Genomic DNA, 26,609 nt, shown 5'->3' on the forward strand with positions numbered 1-26,609 from the left:
AATGTGTTGTATAAGGTGAGTCAGAAAGTAAATGACTAGGAAAGGAAGCAGGCTTATGCAGAAGGTGAAAATAAGTTTTGAGAAGCCCTGGGGAACTCGGCAGGTGGTAGATCAGGTTACAGAAAAAAGGAGGAAGAGCAATACATTGAATTCAGTCAGAGGGAAGAACAGGATATCCATTTAAGGGTTTGACCTCAGAACCTCATATGTGCTATTAAATTGGTTTAGTGAGTGGTTAGGTTAACAGTATTGAGAGTGGTCGAATGGTCCAGAGGCACGAGTACTGCATACGCATCAGATTCCTGCTGGTTTTTTGGGTCATCCAAAATGTTAATGGTTTGATGTTCCTGAGTGGGCATTGATCAGGTTGTAGTTTCTTTTTGTGACATCCAGTAGCTATAGGCTTGCTTCTCTGTCTATGAGCTTCATTAGTATGTGTCCATTTGATATGGGTCTAATTGTTTTGTTCACCAATATAAGACACATGAAAGTGATTGTTAGCGGTGCTTGGAAGCTCCCTGAACTGAAAACAGCATAGAATGCTGTACGCCAGAATGCTTGCAGGATTTCCTAGACAGATAGACGAGATGGGGTCTGCAGGTGATCTGGAATTCTGTGCCTTGTCCAGGAAACCTTGGAAGCTGGCAGATGATGGGGGGGTATTTGCTGTGGTAAGTAGATTGATGGGTCATGCAAAAAGAGAGGTACATGTTATGTTGAGGTACATGTTATGTTATGTTATGTTATGTTAAGTGTTCTTGTAAAGCGCATGTTCGCCAAAGGCATCTTGGCACTATAGGAGGGAGAGATCTAATTTAAAATAACCAGGCAGTTTAGAACAGATGGTTTTTCAGTGCCTTTCTAAATGCAAGGTGGTTTCCAAGATTCTTCAAATTCAGCGGCAGACTTCCATAGTCTGGGGGCGACAACAGAGAAAGCACATCCCCCACAGCGGGCACGATGAAACACAGGGACAGTGAGAAGACCAGCTGAGGCCGAACACAAGGACCGCGTCAGAAGATAGCAAGAAAACTTTGCACACAGGTATTCTGCTCTTTGAGCCTCAAGAGCCCGATGGTCCAAACCTAGGGTTTTAAAAACAATGCGCTAAGCGACCGGTAGCCAGTGGAGTGAGCACAAGGCCGGCGAAATATAGGCACCATAAGGAGAGTCAGTGGCTACCCGGGACGCCATATTTTGTAGCCCTTGTAGTCGCATGATAAGATCTTTTGGTTGAGATCAGTAGAGGAAATTACAATAATCTAATCGACTTAACATAATTGCAGCCACAACCAGGGGATGAAGGTGGACAGGAACAAGAGGGAGAACCTTTCTAAGAATACAAAGATGGTAGTGGCCTGCTTTGCAAACCACGGCAATGTGGAGCTCCATAGAGAGTGTAGGTGAAAATATAACTCCCAAATTCCTCACCTTATCGGCTGGGACCGGAAAGGGACCCAAAGAAGCAGACCAGAAAGAAGAAACCCAAAGTGAAGGATTGGGAGGGTAACCCACCACTAGCATCTCAGTCTTGTCCCCATTCAACTTCAGCCATTCTCTGATGGCTGACAGACATCCCCTCAGACGCAACGACATCGCAGCCCGATCAAGGTCTAATCGGATCAGGATCTGAGTGTCATCAGTGTAGGAGTAACATCTGACGCCGAAGAAGCGGATGAGACATACAAGGGGCTAGATGTAAATATTGAAGAGAATGGGGCCAGGAAAGAGGTAAACCAAGTGTGAACCTGGCCCGAAATTGTGACGTGGGTCAGGCGGTCGAGCAGGATAGGGTGGTCGACAGTATCAAATGCCGCTGACAGATCTAACAAAATCAGGTCTCCTGCATCCACCAGCCTGGACATGTCGTCCAGAACCTGACCTGGCCTGAACCTAGACTGGGCAAGATGAGTGGGACTTATTTTCAAAGAAGTCTGTAAGGAAATATCACAGTGATTGTGATGGGATGCTATCGTTGCCATTGTAAGTATGATTGCTGAACTCTGAGATCAGTTGAACAGTTTCTTGGAATAGGAATGTTTAATGGCGATTCAATTTATTTTGTAGAATGTATTGACTTACATTGTGGTTCATCTGTACTTGCGTAGGTGGCATGGGTGGGTTATTGCAATGATGGCAACCATGCTAGTTGGTTTGAGGCAGGATAGTTCTTGGTGGAATGGTCTTTTTTGTTCCTCGTGAGACAGCAGACCTTTTGCTGAGCCTGAGTTCTGTGGTCATATTTTGATCAAAATACCGCTAGTGGCAGATCATAGGCATTCTGGTGGCAGTATTTTAGGCAAATATTGCCAAAATTGTGCTTGTTTCCACCTCACATAGAGCTAGAGCTAAACATTCCAAATTGGGGCAAATGTATTGGGAACTTTTTTTAACAGTACAGAAGTGAAGTACAGCTTCTTGACGAGGGCCATGTTAAGGGTGTGAGAAGGTCCAGAAGGATCCTGAAGGAGGAGAGCTGCATACCAATCAGATCATGGCTCGTTCCTTTGGTCATTAGAATTGTTGCTGAGTCCTGATTTGATTTTCCTGAGTGGGCCGACGCCTACCTGAGCATTTACCAGGCTGTAGTGTGTTTGTGTGAAATATAGTAGCTATAGGCTTCAACAGAGGATGAATAGAGGAGATTCTAAGTAATGCTTGGAGGCTCCAAGACCTGAAGAATACATTGAATGCTGATCATCCAGAGATCCAAAGTAGATATTCCTGTGCATTCATAGTTCAAGATATTCATATTTCAAAACAATGTTTCAGTCACTGATCTTAGCTGCTAACAGTATTATGACATCAATCCTATTGACAGTGCCATTGATTCACTAGAGGGTTAAAAAAACATGGGTGGTCTGTGGGACAACCTGGTCATCCATCTACACCATCATGTAATATCGCTAAGGGCCTAATTCACAAAAGTGTTTTATAATGGTAAAACCCCATTGGAAAACGTTCTGTGGGACAACCTGGGCATCCCTCTACACCATCATGTAATATGACTAAGGGCCTAATTCACAGAAGCGTTCTATAATGGCAAAACCCCATTGGAAAACGTTCTGTAAAATAGGGCCTAAGTGTTACTTCAGCCTGGCTTTAAACAATGCCTACATGAGTTTGAAGACTAGTTGTCTGCTCATTTCCAAAACTCAACCCTGTCCTCTTTGTACGACAGTCCAAGCGTGACTTACATTGTAGCTATTAGAACATCACCTAAATAAATTCAATCTGTCACTACTATGGACTACCTCATTCTAAATTAAATCAATCCCACTAGACAAAGATATTTCCAAAAATTGGCACTCTAGATAGTTTTCAAACAACATAATGGTTGCTTTGTGGAGGACATGAATATTGCCTTGTATACTTTAAACATCATTCGTAATCTAGGGATCATCACCACTACCTGCTGAGGTGCAGTGAGTGCCTCCATGTTCACTAGAGGTTTAGACGTGTTTGTTATTTGTGAAGTGGTGGAATAGTTCCTGACTTCGTATAATACACAACTGATCAATGAGCTGACATGTTCCCATTCCCCTTATAAGAGAATGCATTTGATGCACACAAAAGTAAGTGACTATACATGACACTGTGGCATCACATTAAAGCAGATTCCTCAAAGCTTGTAAACCGTACTAAAGGAAAACAAGCATTTTAGTCCTGTAATCCTAACTACATCCATTTTATATAGAATTAGTCATAAAGAATTGAAATGCTCTGCCTTTATAACTCTGAAGACATACAATTGTTATCTGTTTTTTTTTCTTCTGGGTGGATCATAGAAAAATTGCTTTTGTGGCCCACTTACCTATCTTTTATTTGTCGTACTCTGCTCCCTTTCTGTAAGCCTGCACTAATATTTTAAAAAAAAATCCAAATGCATTGGAATAGTGATTTCCCTGCTAGTAAGATTATTTATTCAAAATGAGAGAGCGGATTTACCAATTGAGTATGTATTTTATGCCAGCGCATTATTGGCAGCAACTTTGCAGGTCACAACCGTGGGAAACTTGTTTTATATCAAGTTCTACTCCTGGAAAAGCATCCAAATGGCACATGTTTTATGAAAAAAAAGAGACAAAAAACAGTAATAGATGGTTTTCCAAGTTGGATTCCGTGTTTTTTCATTGTATTTCAAACAGAAATAAAGCTGTGCACCTGTGCATTCCGGTGTATTCCCAGTCCATGTGCCATTGGCCGTACAGTGCCGGGTCGTTAGCCCCGAAGTCTTGTAACCCTCCCAGCAGGCATACACAACCGAGCTGGAAAAACGTATCCCATCACTGTATAATATCATGCCATTGGCTGGTGTTCCTGGATTGCCACACGATACCGCTGTGAGGAAGAGAAAGGAGAGTGAAAAGGAAGTATACCATTATTTTAAGAGATTGAGATGTTAATAGAACATGAACACGTTGTATACATGTAAAGATAACAGGTGTCCGATACATACTTGCCAATTCTGTGTGCATCCGGACATTAAAAGATATTTTATACAAAAGCCAACTGAATACATAGGACTAAGTAACATTGTTCCAGACATTTATCACGTTAGTAAAATGTGGTTTATTGGCACAAGTGGTCTCCTGGAATGTTTACCATATTACTTAATAATAATCCCAAAACATTGAATGTAAAATCCTGATAAAACTACAAAGATGGGGAAACGTCACGCCAGCTCCCCATCACCCCAGGTCTCTGTACACTCCACCAGCAGGTGAAATGCAAGTTACAATTCAAACCCCTCTGCATAACACACTGTGGCTTCATGGCAAGCGCCCAGAATCCAACAAGAATGCATTCATCCACCCCAATAATGCAGCATTAAAAGCAGAGGCATTCTTCAACAGAAAGGTAATGGATGATCCTTCTCATTGTTCTCAAGAAGGCGATTGAACTCAATCTCCAGGCCACTTGGTCTTCAGAAAATCCCTCAGACGATTGCAACAAAGCAACTAATGGAATACTCATGAAGCTCAGACCTACCCCTCATAGTAATACAACACACAGACTTATAGATCCACTAGAACCACTCAGACAAACACTTGCAGAAGTGCAACCCCCAAAGAGCGAAACTTTCATGCATTAACAACATACTAACAATCATGAACCTGGACCCAACGACAGATCAGTGAAAAGACCATTCACAACACAGACTTCACCAAAAAGCATACAATAGGGGCAGCTCCCTTTCTGGTAGGCATTGCCGACACATAGAGCATTCCTGCACACAACACTTAAGAAGTGACTCAGTTTGGTCATTCATACCAAACGTCAGATATAACGTAACGTAACCATTGCCAAAATCATCATGAAAGGGATAGCATACTTTTAAGAATGCCTAAAGTCAAAGTAAAATAACACCCCAAACATATAAACATATACAAAGTGTCACTGTCGCAAAGCACATATAACCATATTGACAATCAGGACTTTTGACTTACCATAATAAATACTTCAGGCTTTGTCTCTGCCTCCCCTTTATGCAATAACATCCCAACATCCAACTTTTTTACTTGCACAGCCACATCCAACAAGGCCACTATAATGGCAGTGGTTTATTATACAAGATCCCCATACATTGCATTGCCTCAAAGCCTTCAGTGTCATTGGTCCACTGGTTAACAATAAGAGCAAGATGTTCTATAACCACCGTTTTTTGCCGACTCTCACTACTTTGACATATTTCTTTGCTATAAAATCTCAGCTCTTTTCTTTGAGTCACACTGTTAAGTGACTAAAATCTAACATGTTTTTGGATTCAAAAACTGAGCCTGTGAACATTGGATGACTTCTGCTGAAGAAATCTTCTCAAATCTTTGTACCCATTATGTTACTTGCTAAATTACCAAATATTCATATCTTCATAATTTGTATGTTTAGAGTATTTTTAATCATATAATATATGGCCCTTCCTCTATTGTACAATATTGTGTAATATACTGTGGGGGTCATTACGAGTATGGAGGTAAATGGGGAAATACTGGCCCATTCCGACCTTGCAGGGCCCAGTATTTCACCATTCAAGGAACCCGGACCTGGTACATCCCCATTCCCATTTGAGCCCCCATAGGGCTCATTTCCGCCATGTGATTGTGCTCCTTGGTATACCCCCATTCTGATGTTACTCATATGTGTTTGCCCCGCTGCAACGTTTGCTAAAGGTGTTTCCTAACTGCGAAATGTGTCAAATGGTGTGTGCTGAAATACGTCAAGCACCCGATGGAGTTCCCGTTGCTTGCAGCCCTTGTCAACATTCCTAATTCCTACTTTCCACTAGGTGTAACGCACATTGACTAATCCATTCACACATGGCAAATGAACAGCCCTCACAGTATTCACTATAGCCATCAGAAGCCTCACCAAATCAGTCCCTGCTCATGCATCAACACACCATATCTACACCAAGCTGCCTTCTGAATGCTTATTCCTGAAGTGTTCTCAAATCAAATCACATTGAAACATTCCTCTATGTACTGTGTGGGTACAGCACACATCAACAGAACAGCAAAGCTATCTTGTATTTCCGCCTATCATTGATAAACAACCCCAGACCTCTTTTCTTTCAGATCTCTTTGTGCCAAGAATGAGGCAGTAAAAATGGCAGTGGTGCAAGCCACAACATATACAGGATATGTGAAAATTCAAAAGCACCTGGCACTGGCATTCTTGTTAAGCATTGCATTCACGTAACATGTAATTAATATAGGCAAGTGAGCTAGAGTCCGAATAGAGCACGATTAATGAGAAAGTGATATTTTCTTGTCAAAAATGTACGTTATTACATATGGAATTGTCTGTCTATAGTGTAAGGAAGGCATGGTATCAAGATTAGACAGACAAAAGTGATCAAACTTCAAGGGTATTTATTAAACTGTATAATGGGTGAGATGAATGACTAATCTAACCCTAAGTCTAAGATGGGAGCAAGCTACAAAAGGCAGTCCTATTGGGATAATGTTCACAAGAAAAAAAAAAGATGTGCTCACAAATGATGTTATAGACTGGGCTCTCCCTGCCTCATGTTTTTTGCATGGGACAAGGCAGGACCTTTGAGCACAGCACACTCCTGGGCCTCGCCAGCATGAGGTTACAATTTGTTTTCAAAATATCAGTGCCTTCTATGCCCATGTTTCTTTCATACAAAAAGGCTCTTAGTTCAGAGAGCCTGATGTGTTTAAACAAAAGAAACAAAAGTTTCTTTAGTACATCAGATAGTTTCTCTTCTGCCTAGGACCCCCCTCTGCCAGGTTCCGATCCTTCTATCAGAACTATAAACAACAAACCAAAGTTCCTTTCAAGGAATCTTCACGTTGGGTGATTAATCTTCGCCTTTGGATCTCCCTCAGCCGGGCTTCGATCCTTCTCTCAGTGTTAGCCTCCCTTTGTCAGGTTCACTATGGCTTTTCATTCACCATATCATCACCTGGTAACATTCAAGAGTCTAAATGGGCCTGATTACGAGGAATGCGGTAGGGGTTTAACAGGGCCGGTAGAGCTGCAACCCCCGTTAACCCCCTACTGCCTCATTACGGGGTCTCCTCGTGGGACCCGCTAAGGACGTCTGCTTTTAGAAGGCTGCTTTAGCGGGTCCCGCGAGCGGACCAGAATGCTAACATTGAGCCCCATTGGGGGCTCACATGGGAATGGGGATGTACTGGGGTCGGCTTCCCTGAATGGGGAAATACCAGGCACTCCTAGGTCGGAATGGCCCGGTAATTCCCCATTCAGGGAACACGGACCCAGTACCCGGAATGGGGGTAGCCATGCCGAAAAAATAGCGTCATGGCTACCTCCATTCTCGTAATGAGGCTTGATGTCTTTCTAAACAACCATCCACTGTGGACATCCCTCTGTTAGGTTCACACTTGTTTACACAATATTCATGGGTGCATTCCTATTCACATTGATTCACAGGCATCACTCTTCCGGGTTTACATTTGCCAAATATATCACAGTTCTCTTAGTATAAACCCCATGTGGTATTCACTTACCTTGGTTTTCTCTGTCAGGTTCAGATAGACATTTTTATACAGTACATGATTTGCTCATTCTCATCAGAAGGCAGGGGTTCCCTTTCCCTAGCTTTCTTTCGGCATCCTTCCATCGGGTTCACACATCCCTTGATTCACAATTATCACAATCTCATCAGAGAGCAGGTTTCCCTTCCCTAGCTTTCTCTTGGCATCCCTCTGTCAGGTTCACACTTGCCACAGTTTTCACAACTCACTTGGTGTTCACCATGTGTCAAAGAAGTTTGACTTAAGAGGAATTTTACTTCACCCTTGTATGAGCACATTGACACTACACACTCTCTCTCCTAAGGCCCATTGGTCTTTGAAGTCTTGTTAGCAAAAAAATGTTCTCAGTTCAATGCGTTCTCTTTCTCTTAGGAATGGAATACTATATACAGTCCTTCGAATGACCACCCATGTGGCGCCTGACCACTCTATGCCTGGTTCTAACTTCACTCACAAATTACCTCTATTATCCTCTTTCTATATATACAATGTTGCCACTGCAACCTTGGGCTCCACACAGTCTGTTTCGCTATCACTGGCTTCTCACTCACCAGCTGGGTTGACCTTGTTGGTGTTTCCTTTTGTCGCTGGAGTCAAGGGTGGTTCCACAATGAGAACCATCTCTCCCCAGCCTGGCAATCAGTGCGAGAGGGTTCCTTGTACTGCGGACCTCTGATACGCCACTTTCCAACTACGACTCCCAGTCTTACGTTTGCTTTCACAGAGGCTTTGTCGGTCTGGGTTGAAAAGGTGAAGGGCAATTCCCTTCTGGTTTCCTTTTCAAATTGTTCTGCCTTTTTCCTCCTCTTGAACTGCCGGTTCTATATCGCTGCTCCCTCGTGTGTTTGGCCTTCATTTGTGCATAATTATGGTTAATTCCCTACTCTGCCTGAACCGTGTGTTGGGACATGTCAGGTAAATGGCTTGGGTGTTGGTCCGTTGTCTGTCTTGGTGTAGGAAAGTGTTCGGGTTGAAAAAGAGGGGGGTAGAACTTTGGGATATTCTACAAGGTTGGATGGGGAAAAGGTGTTATTTGAAAGGTGGTACCTCATCTCACCCTTCAGTGTCCCGCTTCTACTCCCCGTGGACTCCGCATACAGGTGATCCTCCCACACTGATCCACCCCCAGGAACTGGATCCAATAGCGATGGCTGTGTCCTGGCAACCTGGATGATAGATCCCAGGGGATTAGTGAGACACCTTGAGGTTTCTCACACTACTCTTAAAGCTAAGTCTAGGACAATTAACATAATTCGCATATCAAATATCATTGTCAAAGTGATTAATCAGTAACAAAGAGGATAGTTTACATAAAGATCAACAACCCTGAATGGACTCCTAATGAAGTAAAATGAGTGAGCTTAATACAACCACTACTTTATGGCAAGTAAGCATTATACAAAATTCAGTCTCACTGACATGAGCAGTGCAATTTGAGGAAAGGTGATACCAAATAACAGTAACATTGATAGGCTCTAATAAACTATCAATGCACAAGTTTTTAAATTAAACTAATAATGATCAATACTGTTGAAATATATTATTTCATAAACATAGGACAAGTGGTTTGTAAAGTGAAATAAAGTACAGTAACCTAGATCAGTACAATAGGCTCAGAATCACAATTAAATATAGCACTGCATAGTAGATTACAACTTTCCCTTTGTATTTTGTAATTTAAATTCATAAACCAGAATAACAAGCTTCATAATGCAAATCAAAAAAGAAAAGCAGATATGGATTAGCTTCTGAAACCTCACATTGGGAAGATTAAATCGTGTGGACGCACCATATAAGAAAAAAACATGTGACGTAAGCACTTTCTTTTACTATGCAGTCTCCATTCCAATGTTTCTTGAACAATCTAATTAACAAGTCTGCTACAGCCTGAAATGCTGCATGGACATCCCATTTTACGGTTGACATCACCAATGCATACAGATACATTAAAGGATGTTACACTATTTACATGTAGCTGTTCAGCAAATATACATTACGTAAATGAGGGCCCTAACCTCAAATGGGTTTCCCTGCCTCATCGAAAATAGGGTACGTCTGTGTCAGGATGTAACATCAAAGAGTGTCCTCCGTCTTGTGCCCTGTGTCCAAAACCCTAAAATGTCCTTTATATGCTAAACTCAGAATAATTTATACAAGGGGATCTCTTAAAGCTATGTAGTTGTAGCTTTCTCTCAGAGTTCTTGACAAAAATGGTTCTGAGGTGCAGATAACAAAAGAGATTAAGTTCTGCCAGGAAAGGGGTCTTCCCTTCCCCTAGATTTCTTCTGGTAGTTTGAATGTCAATGTATCACAGTTCAAACGGGGAGTTCCATGAGTCTTCCTTAAGCACACAGTTCTTTTGTTTGTTCAACTTTTCACACTCTTCACATTTCTTCCTCTGGTATACTCTCCTGCCAGGGTATTTGCAATATTCTCTGTGGTACTTAAAAGGGGTATGAATCCTCCCTTTTGAATCAACAATTTCATGTTTACTTGTCTTCTCACTCCTGGCTTACTCCCTTGCCAGGTTGTCACTTTACTTCCACTTCTCACTCCTGGTTTACTTCCTTGCCAGGATATCACTTCACTTCCCTCTCCAGGTTTGCTTACTTGCCAGGATATCACTTAACTTCTCACTCCTGGTTTACTCTCCTGCCAGGATATTATTTTGTTTTCAAAGGTTCAAGTTTGTTTCTCTTCCTCCTCCTGATTTACTCTATTGAGTATTGTTATCTTGCTCGCTTAGCTCAGTGTCCCAGACTCATGGTTTCCCTGCCAGGGTTTTTCTGTTCTTCTTTTACCCCCCTTTTCATCCACAAAACAACAGCTTCCCAATATTGGTTCACCAACCCTTTCTTAGCAATATTCACACTCATATTGTTCTCCTTATTCATGTACAGGGTTTCTGACCTGTTCTGTACACTCTGCGTGTTGGCATCAGGCTTTATTCCCAAGCATTGGATCGCCGACACCTCTTTGTACACTGTCCATGTATGTATCAAGTTCTGTTTCCAAGCATCGGGTCACTGATCCTCTGTTAACACTGTTAATATATATATAAAGAGCTTCTTTCCAAGAATCAGATCTCCAACCCTCTGTTAACACTGTTCCTGTATGTAACAGGCTCTATTTCCAAGCGGCTGGTTACTGATCCTCTGTTAACACTGTTCACAGTAGTTTCTTCAATTGCTTCAATCGCTCTTTCTCATTCTATCAAAGATATGTGACACTTGCTCTCAAGCGCTCTGTAACCTACTCTCTCTCTTGGGGCTTACTGGGCAGCTAGGGCATTCCTTGCATCGTCCTGTCTGTGTTGCCTTCTTTGCACTGACTGGCAGTGTATCCCATTAGACGCACGACTCCCGATTTCCTCTTTGTTGCTCTGGACAGCTCTGGCCACTACTGGCAACAAAGCGGTATGCCTCTCTTGGCACAGTGTTCTCTTGTGCCGCTCACATCAGTCTCTGCACTGTCTTGAACTGAAGGTTGACCGTCAGCAGTTTCTCCAGTGTCGGCACAAGCTGCGTTCTGTTGCACCCTCTCTCTCTCTCAGTTTGTTCAGCTGTGTGGGTTTTAAGCTTCCTGGCCTTCATTAATGTTCTCTAGAGACTAGACAGTGGTGTTTGCGTCCTGCTTCTAATCATCCTCACTGCTCCGTCCCTCTTCCTCGTTTCAGTACTAGAAAGGGAAGTGGAATGGAAATATGGTTGTTGGTCAAGCAAATTTGGGAATTCTTTGTCTACGTTACAGTAAGTCATACAGGCATGTTGGAAAGGTACATGAGTGACATTAAGAAGTGCATTTGAAGGGTAATTTTGTTCTAGCATTTTTTTATGTCTCCGAAGTTTGTCCTCCACACAAAGTCCTCCCACAGATTGCCTCCACAAGGGTCAGAGTAATGTAGCTTTTGCCTTTCCCTTGCCATGTAAGAGAAGCTTCCCTCCTGAGAGTCAGTGGCATCTATCAGTAGATTTTTCACAGCTACTATTAATTTCATTAAGTTGGGAGGCTGTTTTTTTGTATCCGGGGAACTGTTATCTTCCCTCTAGGTTCTGCTCAACCACTGCTCCCTTCCTGGCATTCTGATCTTGGCGCTCACTGTGAATGTATTATCTGTGCAGCTTCAGAAGCTTCTCAAATAGATGCGTTGTTGAGATTTTAGCATCTTGAATTCCAATACTTTGCGATTTGCTTGGGCCAGCAGCGGCCTCCATGTTAAGAAGATGGCTGTACTTCTGCACTTTCGCCTCCATGTTGTGACTTATTTTGACATTAATTTGTTTCACATTCACCTTCTACATCTGTCAAACGCTGGTTGCCCTGCCCATGTATGCTGCTCCCTTATCTACCTATAGTTTCATCTGCCCTTCCAGTGTAGCACGTCCTTCTCTTGGTATGCAGGAACCTATGTTACTTATAGTGCATTCTTTGGCCTATAGTAAGTAACTACAAGTGTCGCTCAAGTTAACTAATCCTTTATGACAGCTGTTTGTGCATGAATGGTTTGACAGTTTTATGGACTCAACTTGTATCATTTCTCACCCCATGGCTCATGGGGTTGTTGGGTCTGTTTATACTCTTTCTCAGCTTTAGAGTAACAAGGTAGAGGAGGGGCAGAAGGTGGGGCTGGCACTTTCATCTGCACCATTACAAAGGACCATACATGGAGATTTCAAGACCCTATTGCAAAGCCCTCTATAGACAATTGGAAATAAGATGCCCTTTAATTTAAATGAGAACAAAACGGTTGCTCACTGCCCTTGGTTTAAAGCGATCCACTGGAATTATAGCCTCAATTATCATGTCCTTAGTTTACATAATCCCAGCTGAAGTGTGTTACCATGATCTTGGCAGAGGTGCATAGAGAATACCCACATCTGAAGTTTGCTTACCAAGTTTCCCACACCGTTGAAAGTAGCTCCTCCCCAGCTATCCCAGGTTGGGGCCTGTTTTTATCTTTTTCAATGCCACTGACAAAGGTGTCAGATGTCCACCATTTTGCTGAAAAGACATATGACCCCAAAACGTTTGATTTCAAACAATGAACGTTGACTTTGAGAGATTGTTTTGCCAACAATGCTTTTCTCACAAAAATGTGGAGGCAAATATTCATTTTCAAACCAAGATCTTTTATGGTTCATTTGCTGTAGAGTTATCTGAATGGCACTCAGATGCCCTCGTAAATCACATAAGTTGAGGTTCCATGGCTTAAAGAAATACTCTGATTTGTTATTAATACATGGACTATACATAGATGCTCATCTACTAACTTGACAGGTTCAATTTACAATTAATGACATACTATCAGAGGCAAAGTTGGCCAAACAGAATCTAATATGTTCAATAAACCAACAGGTACTACGTGTGACACCAAGTGCTCTAAGCCCAAAGGTAATAGCATTTCCCAGTGCAAATTGGTATTTAAAGATGAACCATAATGGAACAGATGTGTGTATCCCAGTCACCTGACAGGCAGGAAATTGAAATTGTGTTCAGAAAATAAAATGGAAGCTTTGCTTATAAGGATTTATTTACAAAGCATATTTCAATGGGTATTGTGTCATTCTGAAACAATTTTGTACATAATGCCCATTGTGTTTTCCATTTCTTAAAAAATCTGCTTAAAATGGAGAACCATCTAAACTGCTTTCCTCGGGTTCCCGATGTTTTGCAAAAAAAAACAGAGATATGTACATTATTGTGACCTGATATATCAGTACATATAATACTTGCAGGAACTGATGTTTTGCAACTTAATCATATTGTGGCAGACCAGAAGTCAGGCTCTGACTCTGGGATATCATACTCATGGATTTTTATTATCTTGTTTTACAATTAGTCTGACCTCTGGGCCAGTGTAAAACAAAAATAACAACCCAAAATAATGATAATTAACTCAAAGTGCTAAATTCACTATTCTAAAACTCAATGTTCAAGGAAAGTGTATTCATGTCAGGATGAAGACCAAAAAATAATGTCCCTAGCCCAAATACTATATAAGCCCACCACATTTATAGAAAAACGAAACCACATAAATCTTTAACAACAAAAATTATGCTTAACTGCTGCTTCTGTTCCAGGGTTTATCCTCTGGATATAAAGTTCTGGAGGTGCCACTGAAATGGTTAAATGTTCCAAATATAGCCCCAAATAAAATCTTACTTGAAGTATTTCAGTCTCTTTCTTCTGACACCTCAGGGTGCCATTTTTCCTTATTTACCCGACACTGGGATGTTTCTGTTCCCCTCTAGGGCTTTACACACTCTCTTTCACACCGCACTGTTGGGGTATCCTCACTTGCACATCCACTCTTGGGGTATCTTCACTCTTACCCACTCTCCTGGGGAACTGTCAATCACTTAGGTTAGCTTCACTCAGAGTAAGGGGATGAATCTTTTACATGACTCCTTTGAATGCGGTTCAGCCCTTCTCACCTCTCCACTCAGAGCAAATGAGTCTCTTACGTGACTCCTTCAAACTGGATTTGCCTCTTCACTCAGAAACATAGGGGATGAGCCTCTTACATGACTCCTTTAAACTGGGCTCACCCCCTTTCACCTCTTGCCCTCCTGGAGTAGTCAGCCTGCCAACAGTCCTTTCTTCACTGGGCAACTCAAGATTGCTTAGCCCCTTCCACAGGCTAGCATGGGTTGCCTTTTTTCCAGCTTCTCTGGACTCTTGGATCACAGGGGTGCAGGCATATTCTCCCACTCTGGGTTCAGCGGACTCTTTCCGGTTTCCCACCTCAGCATAACAGTGTAGCTACCAGGCACAAGGCAGCCTTCCCTCCCCTGCACCAGGCTGCTTCTCCACTTCAGCACAGCAGGGTAGCTACCAAGTACAAGGCAGATTTCCTTCCTCTGCTTCAAGCGTCTTATCCACTGTTTCCATCTCTTCCCCCAACCCAGCAAGACAGGGAACCAGTCCACAACCGAGACAGCTTGCAACTGAACTGCCTCTCCTTTTATTCAGTCCATTTTCCCGCTAGCCTACTACTCATTGGCTGAACTGTCTGGCTTCACAATTGGTGGAAGTAGTGCTTAAGTCATAGCCACTGAGGGAAGGTTGTCTCATATTGGTCAGTTCAAATAACAGTTGCATCAGTTCTTTAGTAAAGAGCTCTGCTCCAGTTTGTTTGGTTTGGTTTGCTCCTGCTAGGTAAAAGGCGGGTATGGCTCTTTGTGTTCCTCTTGCTTTATAAAAGAAGATTATTATTTGTATTTTCCCCTGCAGTTTGGTTGTTGTTAATGTGGAATCGAAAATGGGCCTTCTACATGGGAGATACCAGTGCTACCACTGCTATTTCAGCTGTGTTGCTATTAAGTTGTGAGGGAAGCTGAAGCCGTTTCCTTGCATCTGATGAGTGATGTTTCTCTCTCAATGCTGGGAGCATGTCTCGCTGCATGTTGCCGACTTAACCAGCCACTCCTCTTTCTTCGCTGACTCAGGGATTCTGCAATATGTTATTTGTATGAATCGAGGAAAAACGTCAATTTACAACAATATATTTGCAATGACAGTCTAGAGGGGTAGGATTAATTGGGATGTATTGTACATAGCGCGAGATCCACAAAATGTAGTGTTATGACCTGTGAGATGCACAGAACCTATATTTACAAAATCGTGGAATTATTCTGTCTAAGGTCTGTGATTCAGTGATTTCAGATGGTAGGGGAATTGCATATAATGGGCCTCATTTCGACCCTGGCGTTAAGGGTTTAACGGCGCCGTAAAAGGCCTTGGCGCTGTTAAACCCTTAACGCCTGATTACGAGGTCCCTTTGCGGGACCCGACCTTAATGGCTTGTTTTTCCAGCCGTTAAAGTAGGGAACCGCAAAGGGACTTTGGTGCTAATAACGGTACCGCAATTTGCAGTACCGTTATTAGCGCCTCCCCCATTCCCATTGAGCCCTATGGGGAAAAAATGGGAATTGGGAAGGGCCATGGCGGCATGGGGAATTACCGCCCCACCAACCTCGGAATGGGGTGGTAATTCCCCATTCCGCCATGGCGGACACCGGCATGGACCATGGTGCTAATAGCACCATGGTCCTCCGCCTGGGTCATAATGAGGCCCAATGAAATGAAAACATAAATTAAGACACCCACTCCTGTTTACAGCCTTCATGTGTGAAAGGGCCAATAAAAAAGAAGTGGGTGTGAGATGCATAATTGTCCACTCGGTCTGGAAACCAATCAAATACACTAACAACAGTGAATGAATTGTATTTCCCTTCCCTTTATGTGCATACTTAGTTTTCTGGATATTTGAACTCAAACACTTATGCACAAGGGAGAGTTTTTGGAAACACAGGGCAGTGAGAGAATCTAACTAATATGATTCTGAAAAGAGAGAGGCATCTTGGATTCAAACGGAATATAGCTAATTTGACATCTTGAGAAACCCATGCCTTTATAATGGTTTGCAACATGTTCAGCAATCTAGAAGATGCATTCAAGTAATGTCGGTCTGTTTCAAGCTAAGAGTCAATGACCCTCATTAGAACTCCGGCGGAAAACCATGGCAGAATGGGGAATTACCACCCCATTCCAAGGTTGGCGGGGCGAAATTCCCCATGCCACCATGGCCCTTCCCCATTCCCATTCCCATTCTTGCCCCATAGGGCATAATGGGAATGGGGAAGGCGGTAAGTACGGTACCTCAAATTGCGGTACCGTACTTACTTTGAGAGTCCCTTTGCAGGCCCCTACTTTAACGGCTGGTCTAGACCAGCCGTTAACGTCGGGTGCCGCAAAGGGACCTCGTAATCAGGCGTTAAGGGTTTAACTGCGCCGACACCTTTTACGGCGCCGTTAACCCCTTAACGCCAGGGTCCTAATGAGGGCCAATGTTTTTTTTAATAGATTGAGTCTAGCATTTTAGATTATGTAAACTGATTTGTCTTAAGACTTATTCTGTGCACGGTTTCAGCTTTTGGTGTCAGGGTGGATGTGGGTTTAAAGTAAGTGCATTTATATGATACCTGTAGCTAATTGTTTCATAGAAAAACATAGAGCATCAATGTAAAGTTGTGCACCTGCATACAGAATGAAGTCAAGGTTTGAAGTGCGGGTGCAGTACCATTGTAAATGGACGATCACCTGCCACATTATGTTCAAAAAGGATCTCATCCAATCCAGGGTTGCCCATCAATGACACCTATGTCAACACTTCTTCCAGGCAGACATTCACCGACATCCTCTTTTTCATTCCTTCTCCGGACCTTTGGATGCCCCTTATGGTCTTTGGGCTAGCCCCTCTCTCTTCCTCTCCCAATTATGGTGGCACCCATTGTGAGATACTCTTGGCATCCTTCCTGTCCTCTAGGGTCATCATTGATGTCTTCCTAAATGGCATTGTCATGGTCCTTGGCTCTCAGCCCAACCTCATTCTTCTTGATAGGTGTCTTCTGTCTCTCATCAACTTCCTCCCCTCTCCTGCCACTCCTCTTTCTGCCACCCGTCGGACCCTTTTGTCACCTCTGATGGGTCTCCCACACTCCTGTACTCCTACTCTAAAGAGCTTCAAAAGTGGCAACCTGCTCCACTTATCTACCCTCAACTTTTGCTCTGCTGCCAAACACTCCTCAAACATCTGTCACTTCCTTGAAGACTTCAGCTTAGACGTCCTCGCCCCAACAGGGACGTGTTTCACTGCCAGCTCTGTCACAAGTCCTGACACTCTCATCTCTGAGGGTTACAAGATCCTCGCTAAGCCCAGGCCTAACCAGCCAGACCTACTCCTCTTTTGAATGCCTTGCCTGCAGGCTCAGTGTCTCTCCTGTCCTCTCTCTGATGCTGGTCACCATCTACAGGCCCCCTGGCCAGGTCTCCAACTTCTTCTCAGAATGGGCTAACCTCAAGTCTTCTCGCCTGGCCTATTCCTACAATCTTCTCCTACTCAGAGAGTTCAATATTCATCTCAACTCCCCTGATGTGGCTTCTGGGCTCTTCCACAACTTCTGTAACTCTCTTTCAAGGGCCATTCTTCCCTCCAGTCTGACGCACTCAGCCAGACACACCTTGGATGCTTCCATCTCTTCAGACATCCCCATCACCAACCCTCTAATTACTCATCTTGCCTGGTCTGATCATGTTCTCCTGTGCTCTCACTTGGACCTCTTTGGTCCCCCAGCAAAGCCCCTGCACGCACTGCCAGTTTCAGTGCCATTTTTGCTGCCACCTCAACTCCCCCTCCTACTCCTGCCACTGACTCTCACTCTGACACAGCCCTTACTAACCTTAAACTCTCATTCTCTGACACTCTGAACATCCTTGCTCCTGTCATGAGGATCTGCATGAGACCTGCTTCCAATTGCAACTCCTCATTTGAATCTGACCTAGCCGCTCTGAAACGCAAGTACAGAGCAGCTCAGCACAAGTGGCAGGCTTCTAGCACATCCTCTGACAAAATGGCCTGTCGCCTGCTCCTAAGGCAATACAGACTCTCCATCTGCTTGAAGAAGAGTGCCTATAACCAAGCCTGCATCTATTCAGCCACTAAAAACACGGCTGAACTTTTCAGAAGCTGCAAGGTTCTTGCCAACCCTACTGCAGTCCACTGCCTTCCCTGGCCCTCTGCACTTCTTTAGCCTCCCACTTCATTAACAAATATCAGAATATCTTGTCCTTACTCCCCTTTACGTCACAACCTTCACCCTCACTCATTCTCAGGCCACCCTGACCGCCCTCTCCACTCCCATCCTACTCTTCCCTTTTTTCTCCCATAACACCTGATGAGGTTTCTAGACATGTCCGCTCTATGAAACTCTCATCCAAACCAGTGCTCCATGCTGCTCCAGAACTATCAATAAAAACATTGTCTCCCTTGCCCCAGCTTTGACCGATTTCTGCAATCATTCCTTTGCCACTAGATCCATCCCCTCACTCCTCAAGCACTCCCTTTTGCACCCTCTCCTCAGTAAATATTCTGCTGACCCCTCCTGTACAGCAAAACTACAACCCTATCTCTTTTATCACCTTCTTGGGCAAACTCCTGGAGAAGCTGGCCATCTCCCAACTTCTCCACCACACTGAATCTGCTGGTTGTCTCCACGACCAGCAGTCTGGCTTCAGAGCTGCTAAAGTCAAAGAAACTGCTCTTCTTAATACCCATGAAGACTTGCTCTCTAATCCTGATTCCAGCTCTCCCTCTGCTCTCATCCTTCTTGACATTTCTTCTGCCTTTGACATGGTTAATCATGCCACACTGATAAATTGTCTCTCTTATACGCTTGGTATCATGGACCTGGCTCTAGACTGGTTGACCTCCTTCCTTTCAGACCAAACTTCCCAGGTTAAACTGGGCCTTTTTCTCTCCACCATCTCACTCTCCACCTTCTATGTCCCTCAGTACTCTATCCTCTTGCCTTGGCTTTTCAACATATACCGGCTCCCTCTAGCCCATTTGATCTCCACCTTCTCTCCTAACTTCCAGTGTTATGCAGATGATACGCATGTCTCCTTCGAGCTTCCCTCCTCAGCCTGCTCCTCTTCATCTCTCATTCCTGACTGCCTATCTGCTATTCAGTCATGGTTCACTGCTAATGGTTTCTGCCCTAATGCCAGCAAGACAGAGATCCTCTCATTGTGACCTGTGCTCCTTCTTTACCTCCCACAATCTGGCCACCCATCATGGGCCGATTCCCCTGACCCCCCATGAGGCAAAAATCCTTGGTGTCAACTCCTCTCTCTGCTTCTCTCCTCACATCACGGACCTTGCCACAAAGTCCCACTTTCAGCTGCAACTCCACATTATCCCTTTCCTCACCTTCCCCCAGAAACTCAATGTCTCCAGAGCGCTGGTCCTCTCCAGGCTGGACTACTGCAACAGCCTCTTTGTCAATTTGCCTAACTATGCCCTCTGCCCCCTTCAACTAATCCAGAACATGACTGCAAGACATATCCTTAGCCTCAAGGCGAGGGACCACATTTCTCCAGCCCTAAAATCTCCCCACTGGCTCCCGATTGCTGCAAGGATCAAGTTCAACACCCACTGCATCATCCACAAGGCTTTCTGGGCTCAGGGACCCACTACATCCAACTCTCACACCCTAAATACCACTCTGCTAGAACCGTTCAGTCATCTAGCTCTAACTCTTTACAGATCAGATGCTTTTCCAAGAAGAGAGTGAAGGTAGATCTCTCTCCTCCACAGGTGCCTCCCTCTGGAATGGCCTCCATGCCCCTCTCAGACTTGAGCCAGGTCCCCTTAAGTTCCAGAAGCTTATCAAGACCTTACTTTTTTCTTCTTTCTTCCCCCTTTCCTTCCCCTGCTAGCGTCCCCGTCTGCCTCTTCACTGGCTGCCTGGTTCCTTCAGAGTATTACAGGGCACCCACCGAATCCGCCAATTCCAGTCTGTCCCTGTACTTGGTCTCCCCTGACCCCCCTCAATCTGCACTTGACCTACCAGGCTCCTCCCCATGCTCTTGCCTGGCTAGGCCTGCACCCTTCTAGCCCTTCGAGCCTCTTACCTTGCACTTAGCTCATGAAACTTCCTTCCCCTGAACTCTCTGATTTCCCTGTTTCTGTCCACGTGGCTTCCCCTGGCACTCGTTTTCTCACAGGCTCTTCCACCATGTATGGCACTTCCCCCATTCCCCTCACCTCTCCCTTGCACCTCTCTTACAGTACTTGCATGATCCGAATGTCACAAGGCCTAATAGGATTGTTTCTTTTTTTTCCTTCCCTTTTCACCCACCCTCTTGTCTTGTTGTGCCTCGAAATTGTGTATAGGTGCATTATAAATACCCAATAAATAAAAATAGATAAAGATGTAGTGCCAGTGAAGCAGAAAAAACAATGGATATTAATTTGAATTCAAGGCTATCCATACAGCGGTATGGTTTAACTGCATTATATGCCCTAGGAATAGGTACATTAATCCTATGCACAACACGTGTTACTTTTAGAAAAGACCCAATCTCTAGGCAGATGTAGTAGTCACCAATCATTAGAAGCCGGGTCAAGCACAAAAATTCAGTGGTATGAGGGACTGTCAGTGTATTTATCAACTGGCTTAAAAAACGGCCATAAAAATGTATATTTTGATTTTCTATTTCTGGTCATGGACAACCCTCAGTTTAAGAATAATGTTACTTATATCGATCCCACCCTCATACTCTGTGACATGAAACAAGCTGGTTTGCAATGCCAACATATTTTATTAAACAAATTAGTATTGTGGCAGGTGACATAGGTGTCATTGATGGGCAACCCTGGATTGGATGAGATCCTTTTTGAACATAACGTGGCGTTCATTTACAATGGTACTGCACCCGCACTTCAAACCTTGACTTCATTCTGTATGCAGGTGCACAACTTTACATTGATGCTCTATGTTTTTCTATGAAACAATTAGCCACAGGTAAAATATAAATGCACTTACTTTTTCCTTCCAGTCTTCGAAAGAGGGATAGGATAGGTGATAGAATAGCAATTTGAGAATATAAGGGAGATTGAGAGCACCTTTGAGGGGGAGTGTGGAGAGAAGAAAAGGGGGAGAGAGGGAGAGAGGGAGGAAATGCAGAGCACAACACCAACTACAACCACAGAGAAATGCAACAATCTAGAGTCAAGTGTCCAGGAAGGGAAAAGGCCTAGGTTACATCATACAGCAGAAAGCACAAGACCTAGAAGCGAGTAATCTGGACAAAGGGAAGAACCTAGATATAGGGAAAAAGCCACATTTTTAAACACAGCAGCAAATTTAAAACACACAGATTCGACTTTCCTACAGAAGAGGGGAAAATAGTATTTTTTTTTAACACAGCAGCAAGTGAAAAACACACAGATTCGACCTTCCTAGAGGAGAGGGAAAAAGCCTAATTTTTAAACACAGAAACACATGAAAAACAACACAGGTTCGACTTTCCTGGAAGGGGGAACAAGCCCCACATCAATACTGAGAACAAGGATTTGACTACTTGACCACCAATTAGAATAGGTAAGTATTTCTCAGGAACAGCACTGAGTGTCTACCATAGCGATAAAGGGAAAATCCTGACTCCATTGCACCATGATGTCCTTCTGACCTTGTCAATGCAGCAACGTGGGTTTTATCAACTTTAGAACATTTCTTTTGATGTATTCCTGTGGATAGGCACATCCCTGTATCAGCTGTTTGTATGTCCATTCATATTGGTCTACTATACCACAAAGGAACCAAATACAAGGTGCTATGTTACACATCGAAGAAAATCTTTTGCACATGTCAAATTAAGAGTCATCTTGTTATGCTACAATACCCTGAAACATCATCAAACTTGATAGCTGACTTGCCTCTGCTCTCCAAAAACTGTGAAAGAAGCATGAAAATATTTTGTCTGAAGGCCCCAATGCCAAATTCTGCAAAGACTTGCATAATGTGCCCTACAGCCATTTCAGACTAACACCTACAAACTATGTGTGCGGATTTGCCATTTTGCAAGGGTGCAAAACCCAGGCTTTTTTATTTTTATTAACACATAGAATGATCTACTCGTGACACAGAAGAGATTTGAAGGTCATGAGGTGCCCACTTGACAGCCACAGAGACAGTCAAGTCCCTGCAGTGCAGTGCCCTCAATTAAGATATGCCCTACTGTACCCCGAATGATGATGATCATGAGTCGCCCATGCTGGTGGCAGGTTAAACATCAAATAAAAGTTATGCCTACATTTAGGCATAGTGCATGGTGCTACATATGATCACAACTGCCACATTCCAATTGATATTGCACATGTGTCAGCTCCTGTGAGAAAGCTCCATCCACTATGGAAGGTGATGTGTATTATGGTCAACCGGGTGTAGCCTGGTGAATGGCAGGATGAAAACCTGGAAGGCTGATCCTTCTTTTTGATATTTTTGTGAGGGCCGGTAACATCCTCCACCCAAGACAGCCACACAGCAGGCAGTTATCCCAGGCCCAGGCATCAAGGGACCACACCCATTCAAATGGAGTATGCTCACAACAGGGTGCTGCATCTCTAAAGACCTTTGTTCTCAGTAAGAAGGGAAGGGGTGAGAATATGATAGGTAGGAGGGCTCTGGTCAATGGGAGAAGGTTACCACCATTTTGAGTCCCTCTCTTTCTTTCCTATCCCCTCCACTTCCTCTGGAGCAAATCACTTTGGGTATGAGATCAACAGGGTAATGTCCACTCCACCCTGAAGCGTGGATTCAACCACTGAGGCAGGCTGGCTTTAGTCCAATCACCTGAGGACTCTTACCCTTGAACCACTGACCTGCTAAAGAGTCTCCAAGCATTTGGGAAGATAAAGGCATGTTGGTGGTCCAGCAGTGAGCAGGATCCAATCTCCTAGCTATATTGCCCATGCACCTGGGGGACAACTAGGGTGGCATGAGTACCACTGAGGAGAGCAACCACAATAGCACTTCTCAGCATTCCTCCCACTGTGTGGGCACAGTGGACTCAGGTAATAAAGTTGACATGTTTACAGTCATGTTTAATCTGATTGCATGTGAGCGCATTCTGAAACAATGTAAGATCGAATTTTACCACCATCTAGTAGATAAAAGTATCACAGACCCTCAGGAGCTTGCCAAGGCAGGTGACAGTTTTGTGGCTATTCCTGTCCAGAAAAAGGCAGTGGCTTTTGCACCCAAACCAGAGGACAAGGGGGTTGAAAAGAGTACATTCAAAGAGGGTTAGAGCAAAGGTCTGCACCCTCTTGCTACGAAAGGGCCCCAAAAACCAGAGTGAAAATACCAGTCACCTGCATCATCCACTCCATCAGAAAGGAGAAGTGAGGGCACCCTTAGCACTGGAGCAGTCTCTCAAGGCTACCATGTCTCCATAGATCTGAGGCATAGAAAGGGAGATTCTTCTTGCAAGGGTAGACCCAAGCTGGCTGTAGTTGGCACTATGCCTAAGGAAGATGAGGAAGAAGTAAACATAGTAAATGTGGGCATCTTAGACGATGAATTGGTCCAACGCACCCTCATATCCCTGCACGCGAAAAGTAGTGGGTCTCCAACGGAGGCCCCCGATTCCCATGAATACAGAGATCTTTTTGGACCATGTGTTCATTAATGCACTTTGTGGTACAGATGTGAGTATCACCGATGTCTGACGACAATGGGTGCAGAGCACCTAATCATTGATGGTCCTCCCTGACTATTCTGGGGATTCAATGGCCTCACCCGATGCCCACTGGCCATCAAGAAGTCCAGTCGCAGGGTGGAATCCTCTCAGCACCACATTGCTGTGAAAGATGTCATTCTAGTAGACTGTCTGCTGGGAAATGATAAACGTGACTCCGAAATCTTTGGCATGGTCATACAATCTAGGGCAAAGGAGGCAGCACGGGAAGCGGCCCTGATGGCCATGGGTCCAGGGACTCTTGCAACTGATGATGGCATATTCCTGGCTTTACCGATACTTCCCAGTCCAGAACTAGAGTCCAAAGAGACTCCTGTTCCTGGCAGGGAGGGTCTGATGGCCAATGAAGTGCCTGATGTGGGAGCACCTGATTCAGTGCCCTAAGGGTTGCATAGAACCCTCACCTGAGGTGGAGTACAGGGTAGTTTTGGACCTATGGGGTCTCCCTGAGCTAAGTGACTTGCCTTTAGTTGGGGGCCTGAGTCAGGCTCATTTTTGCTGGGTACAGCACAACTGCCCAACTTTGACAGATCTGTGTGAACAAGCAGAGAAGCAGGTCCAGGGGGAAGCCCCAGGGATGTTCAGGGTGTACTGGGAGAATGGTCTCCTGTACAGTGAGCCCAAGACTTCTGAGGCAGGGGCCAGCCAGTGTTTGGTTGTTCCCCAGTGCCACAGAAGTTTCCTTCTGGACTTGGCTCACGGCATCCCATTGGCAGGTCATCCCGGAATGACCACAGCTGACAGGATGTCTTCCCACTTCTATTGGCCCCAGATGGGGGTCAAAGATAAAATAAATAGTTGGGTCCTGCCACACTTGTCAAGCATCCGGCAAGGGGGCTGGTGCCACCAAGGTCCCATAAGTCCACTAACAGTAGTTGGGGGTCTTTTGAGAGGATAGGCATGGACAATGTGGGACCTTTGGATATGCAAACCTCTTTAGGAAACCAGCATTTCTTGGTCATTGTTGATCATGCCACCCAGTATCCCAAGGCTGTTCCCTAAAGGTGCATCAAAGCCCCTGTGGTTACAAAGGCTCTCATCAGGATATTCTGTCATGTGGGATTCCCTAAAAAGTTCATTTCAGACAGAGGATCCAACTTCATAAACACGTATATGATGACACTGTGGGATGAATGTGGAGTAGCCTACAAGTTCTCAATGGCCTTTCACCCAAAGATGAGAGCGGTTCAACAAGACACTCATGGCATGATAGTTGGCTTGTAAGAGCCCCTCAGGAGAAAGTGGAATTTCTCCTGCCAGTAACATCCTCCATCTGAGACAGCCAGGGCATCAAGGGAGTGCACCCTTTCAAAAGGAGTAGCCTTATACCAGGGTGCTGCATCTCTAAAGGCCTTTGTTCTCAGTAAAAAGGGAAGGGGGTGGGATTTTGACAGGCAGTAGGGCTCTGGTCAATGGGGGAGGGTTTCCACCATTTGGATTCTCACCGTCTCTCTCTCCCTTCTTTGTCCCCTCCACTTCCTCTGGATCAAAGCACTTTGGGTGTGACATCAACAGGACAATGTCCACTCCACCCCAGTGCAGGGATTGTACCACTAAGGCACTGTAGCTTTAGTCCAATCACCTGAGGACCCTTGCCCTTAAAAGAAGGAGTCTTCCACACCTTCAGCAGATACAATCAGTTTCTCTCAGATCCTTTAAGGCCACGGATTTGTTCTGAAGATTACATTTGTAAATCAAGTCCAATATTTCCGATGAATGGAATGCCACGTTTAACCTTGCTGCCCTCTATTTCACAATTGTGCAGTACGAATGGTAGTTATCAAATAAATCAAATGTTGTATTCTTTCCCCTCTTGTCCTCCTAGCGCTTCAGCTTTGGATAGTGTGTTGTACATATTACATTCCAGCATTATTATGAAAACATACATCAGTTTAAAACAAATAAAAAATGGTTGGGGATGTGTTGCACCCCTCCTTTAAACAATGGACATGGAATTCCAATTATTTATTTCCAAACTAAATGCATTCATGCATTATATACAATACCAACCAGCCCTACCCAAAAACTATTCAACACTACTTAAATTGAAGATTAGCTAATTCATTGGCAATTGGAGCAATTCCAGTCTAAATGCTAACAAAACTAATCACAGATAATGTACAAGAGCTGGACGTGGTCCAACAGTGAGTCCTTTCAGGGAAGCTGGCACTTACTGCAAGCTACTAAAAGTCAAACGTATTAATGTAATTTCAATTGGCAATTGGTACGGCTGCAAACATACTGTGAACAATTTGGCACTTATAATTGATTGCCGCAAAGTCCTTTACTAGCATAGATGTTATTTAAAGGTGTGTTGTCTTCTTGTTTACCCATTTACACTGCGGGAAACATGTACACCTACTCCATGTTCTCAGTTAGTAGTTGCAATATTAATAATGTGAGTTTTTTTTTGTATGATGCTTCAAACGAGTTTCATGTAAGCATGTAAGTGTTGTAATAATGACCAAATTCAAACTT

The 26,609-nt window shown here is 44.0% G+C and overlaps 1 protein-coding gene across 2 annotated transcripts in view; it reads right to left on the minus strand.

Moving 5' to 3' along the window:
- Positions 1 to 26,609, minus strand: part of CSMD1 (CUB and Sushi multiple domains 1) — a 5,442,057-nt gene that overhangs the window by 297,274 nt on the left and 5,118,174 nt on the right. For both annotated transcript variants that reach the window (XM_069606098.1, XM_069606099.1), the window contains exon 58: positions 4,165 to 4,341. In XM_069606098.1, the coding sequence (XP_069462199.1) occupies positions 4,165 to 4,341 (177 nt within the window). The remainder of the gene's footprint in view (positions 1 to 4,164; positions 4,342 to 26,609) is intronic.

This window comes from Ambystoma mexicanum, chromosome 4p, assembly GCF_040938575.1.
Source record: "Ambystoma mexicanum isolate Mex_15411 chromosome 4p, UKY_AmexF1_1, whole genome shotgun sequence".
Lineage (NCBI taxonomy): Eukaryota > Metazoa > Chordata > Amphibia > Caudata > Ambystomatidae > Ambystoma > Ambystoma mexicanum.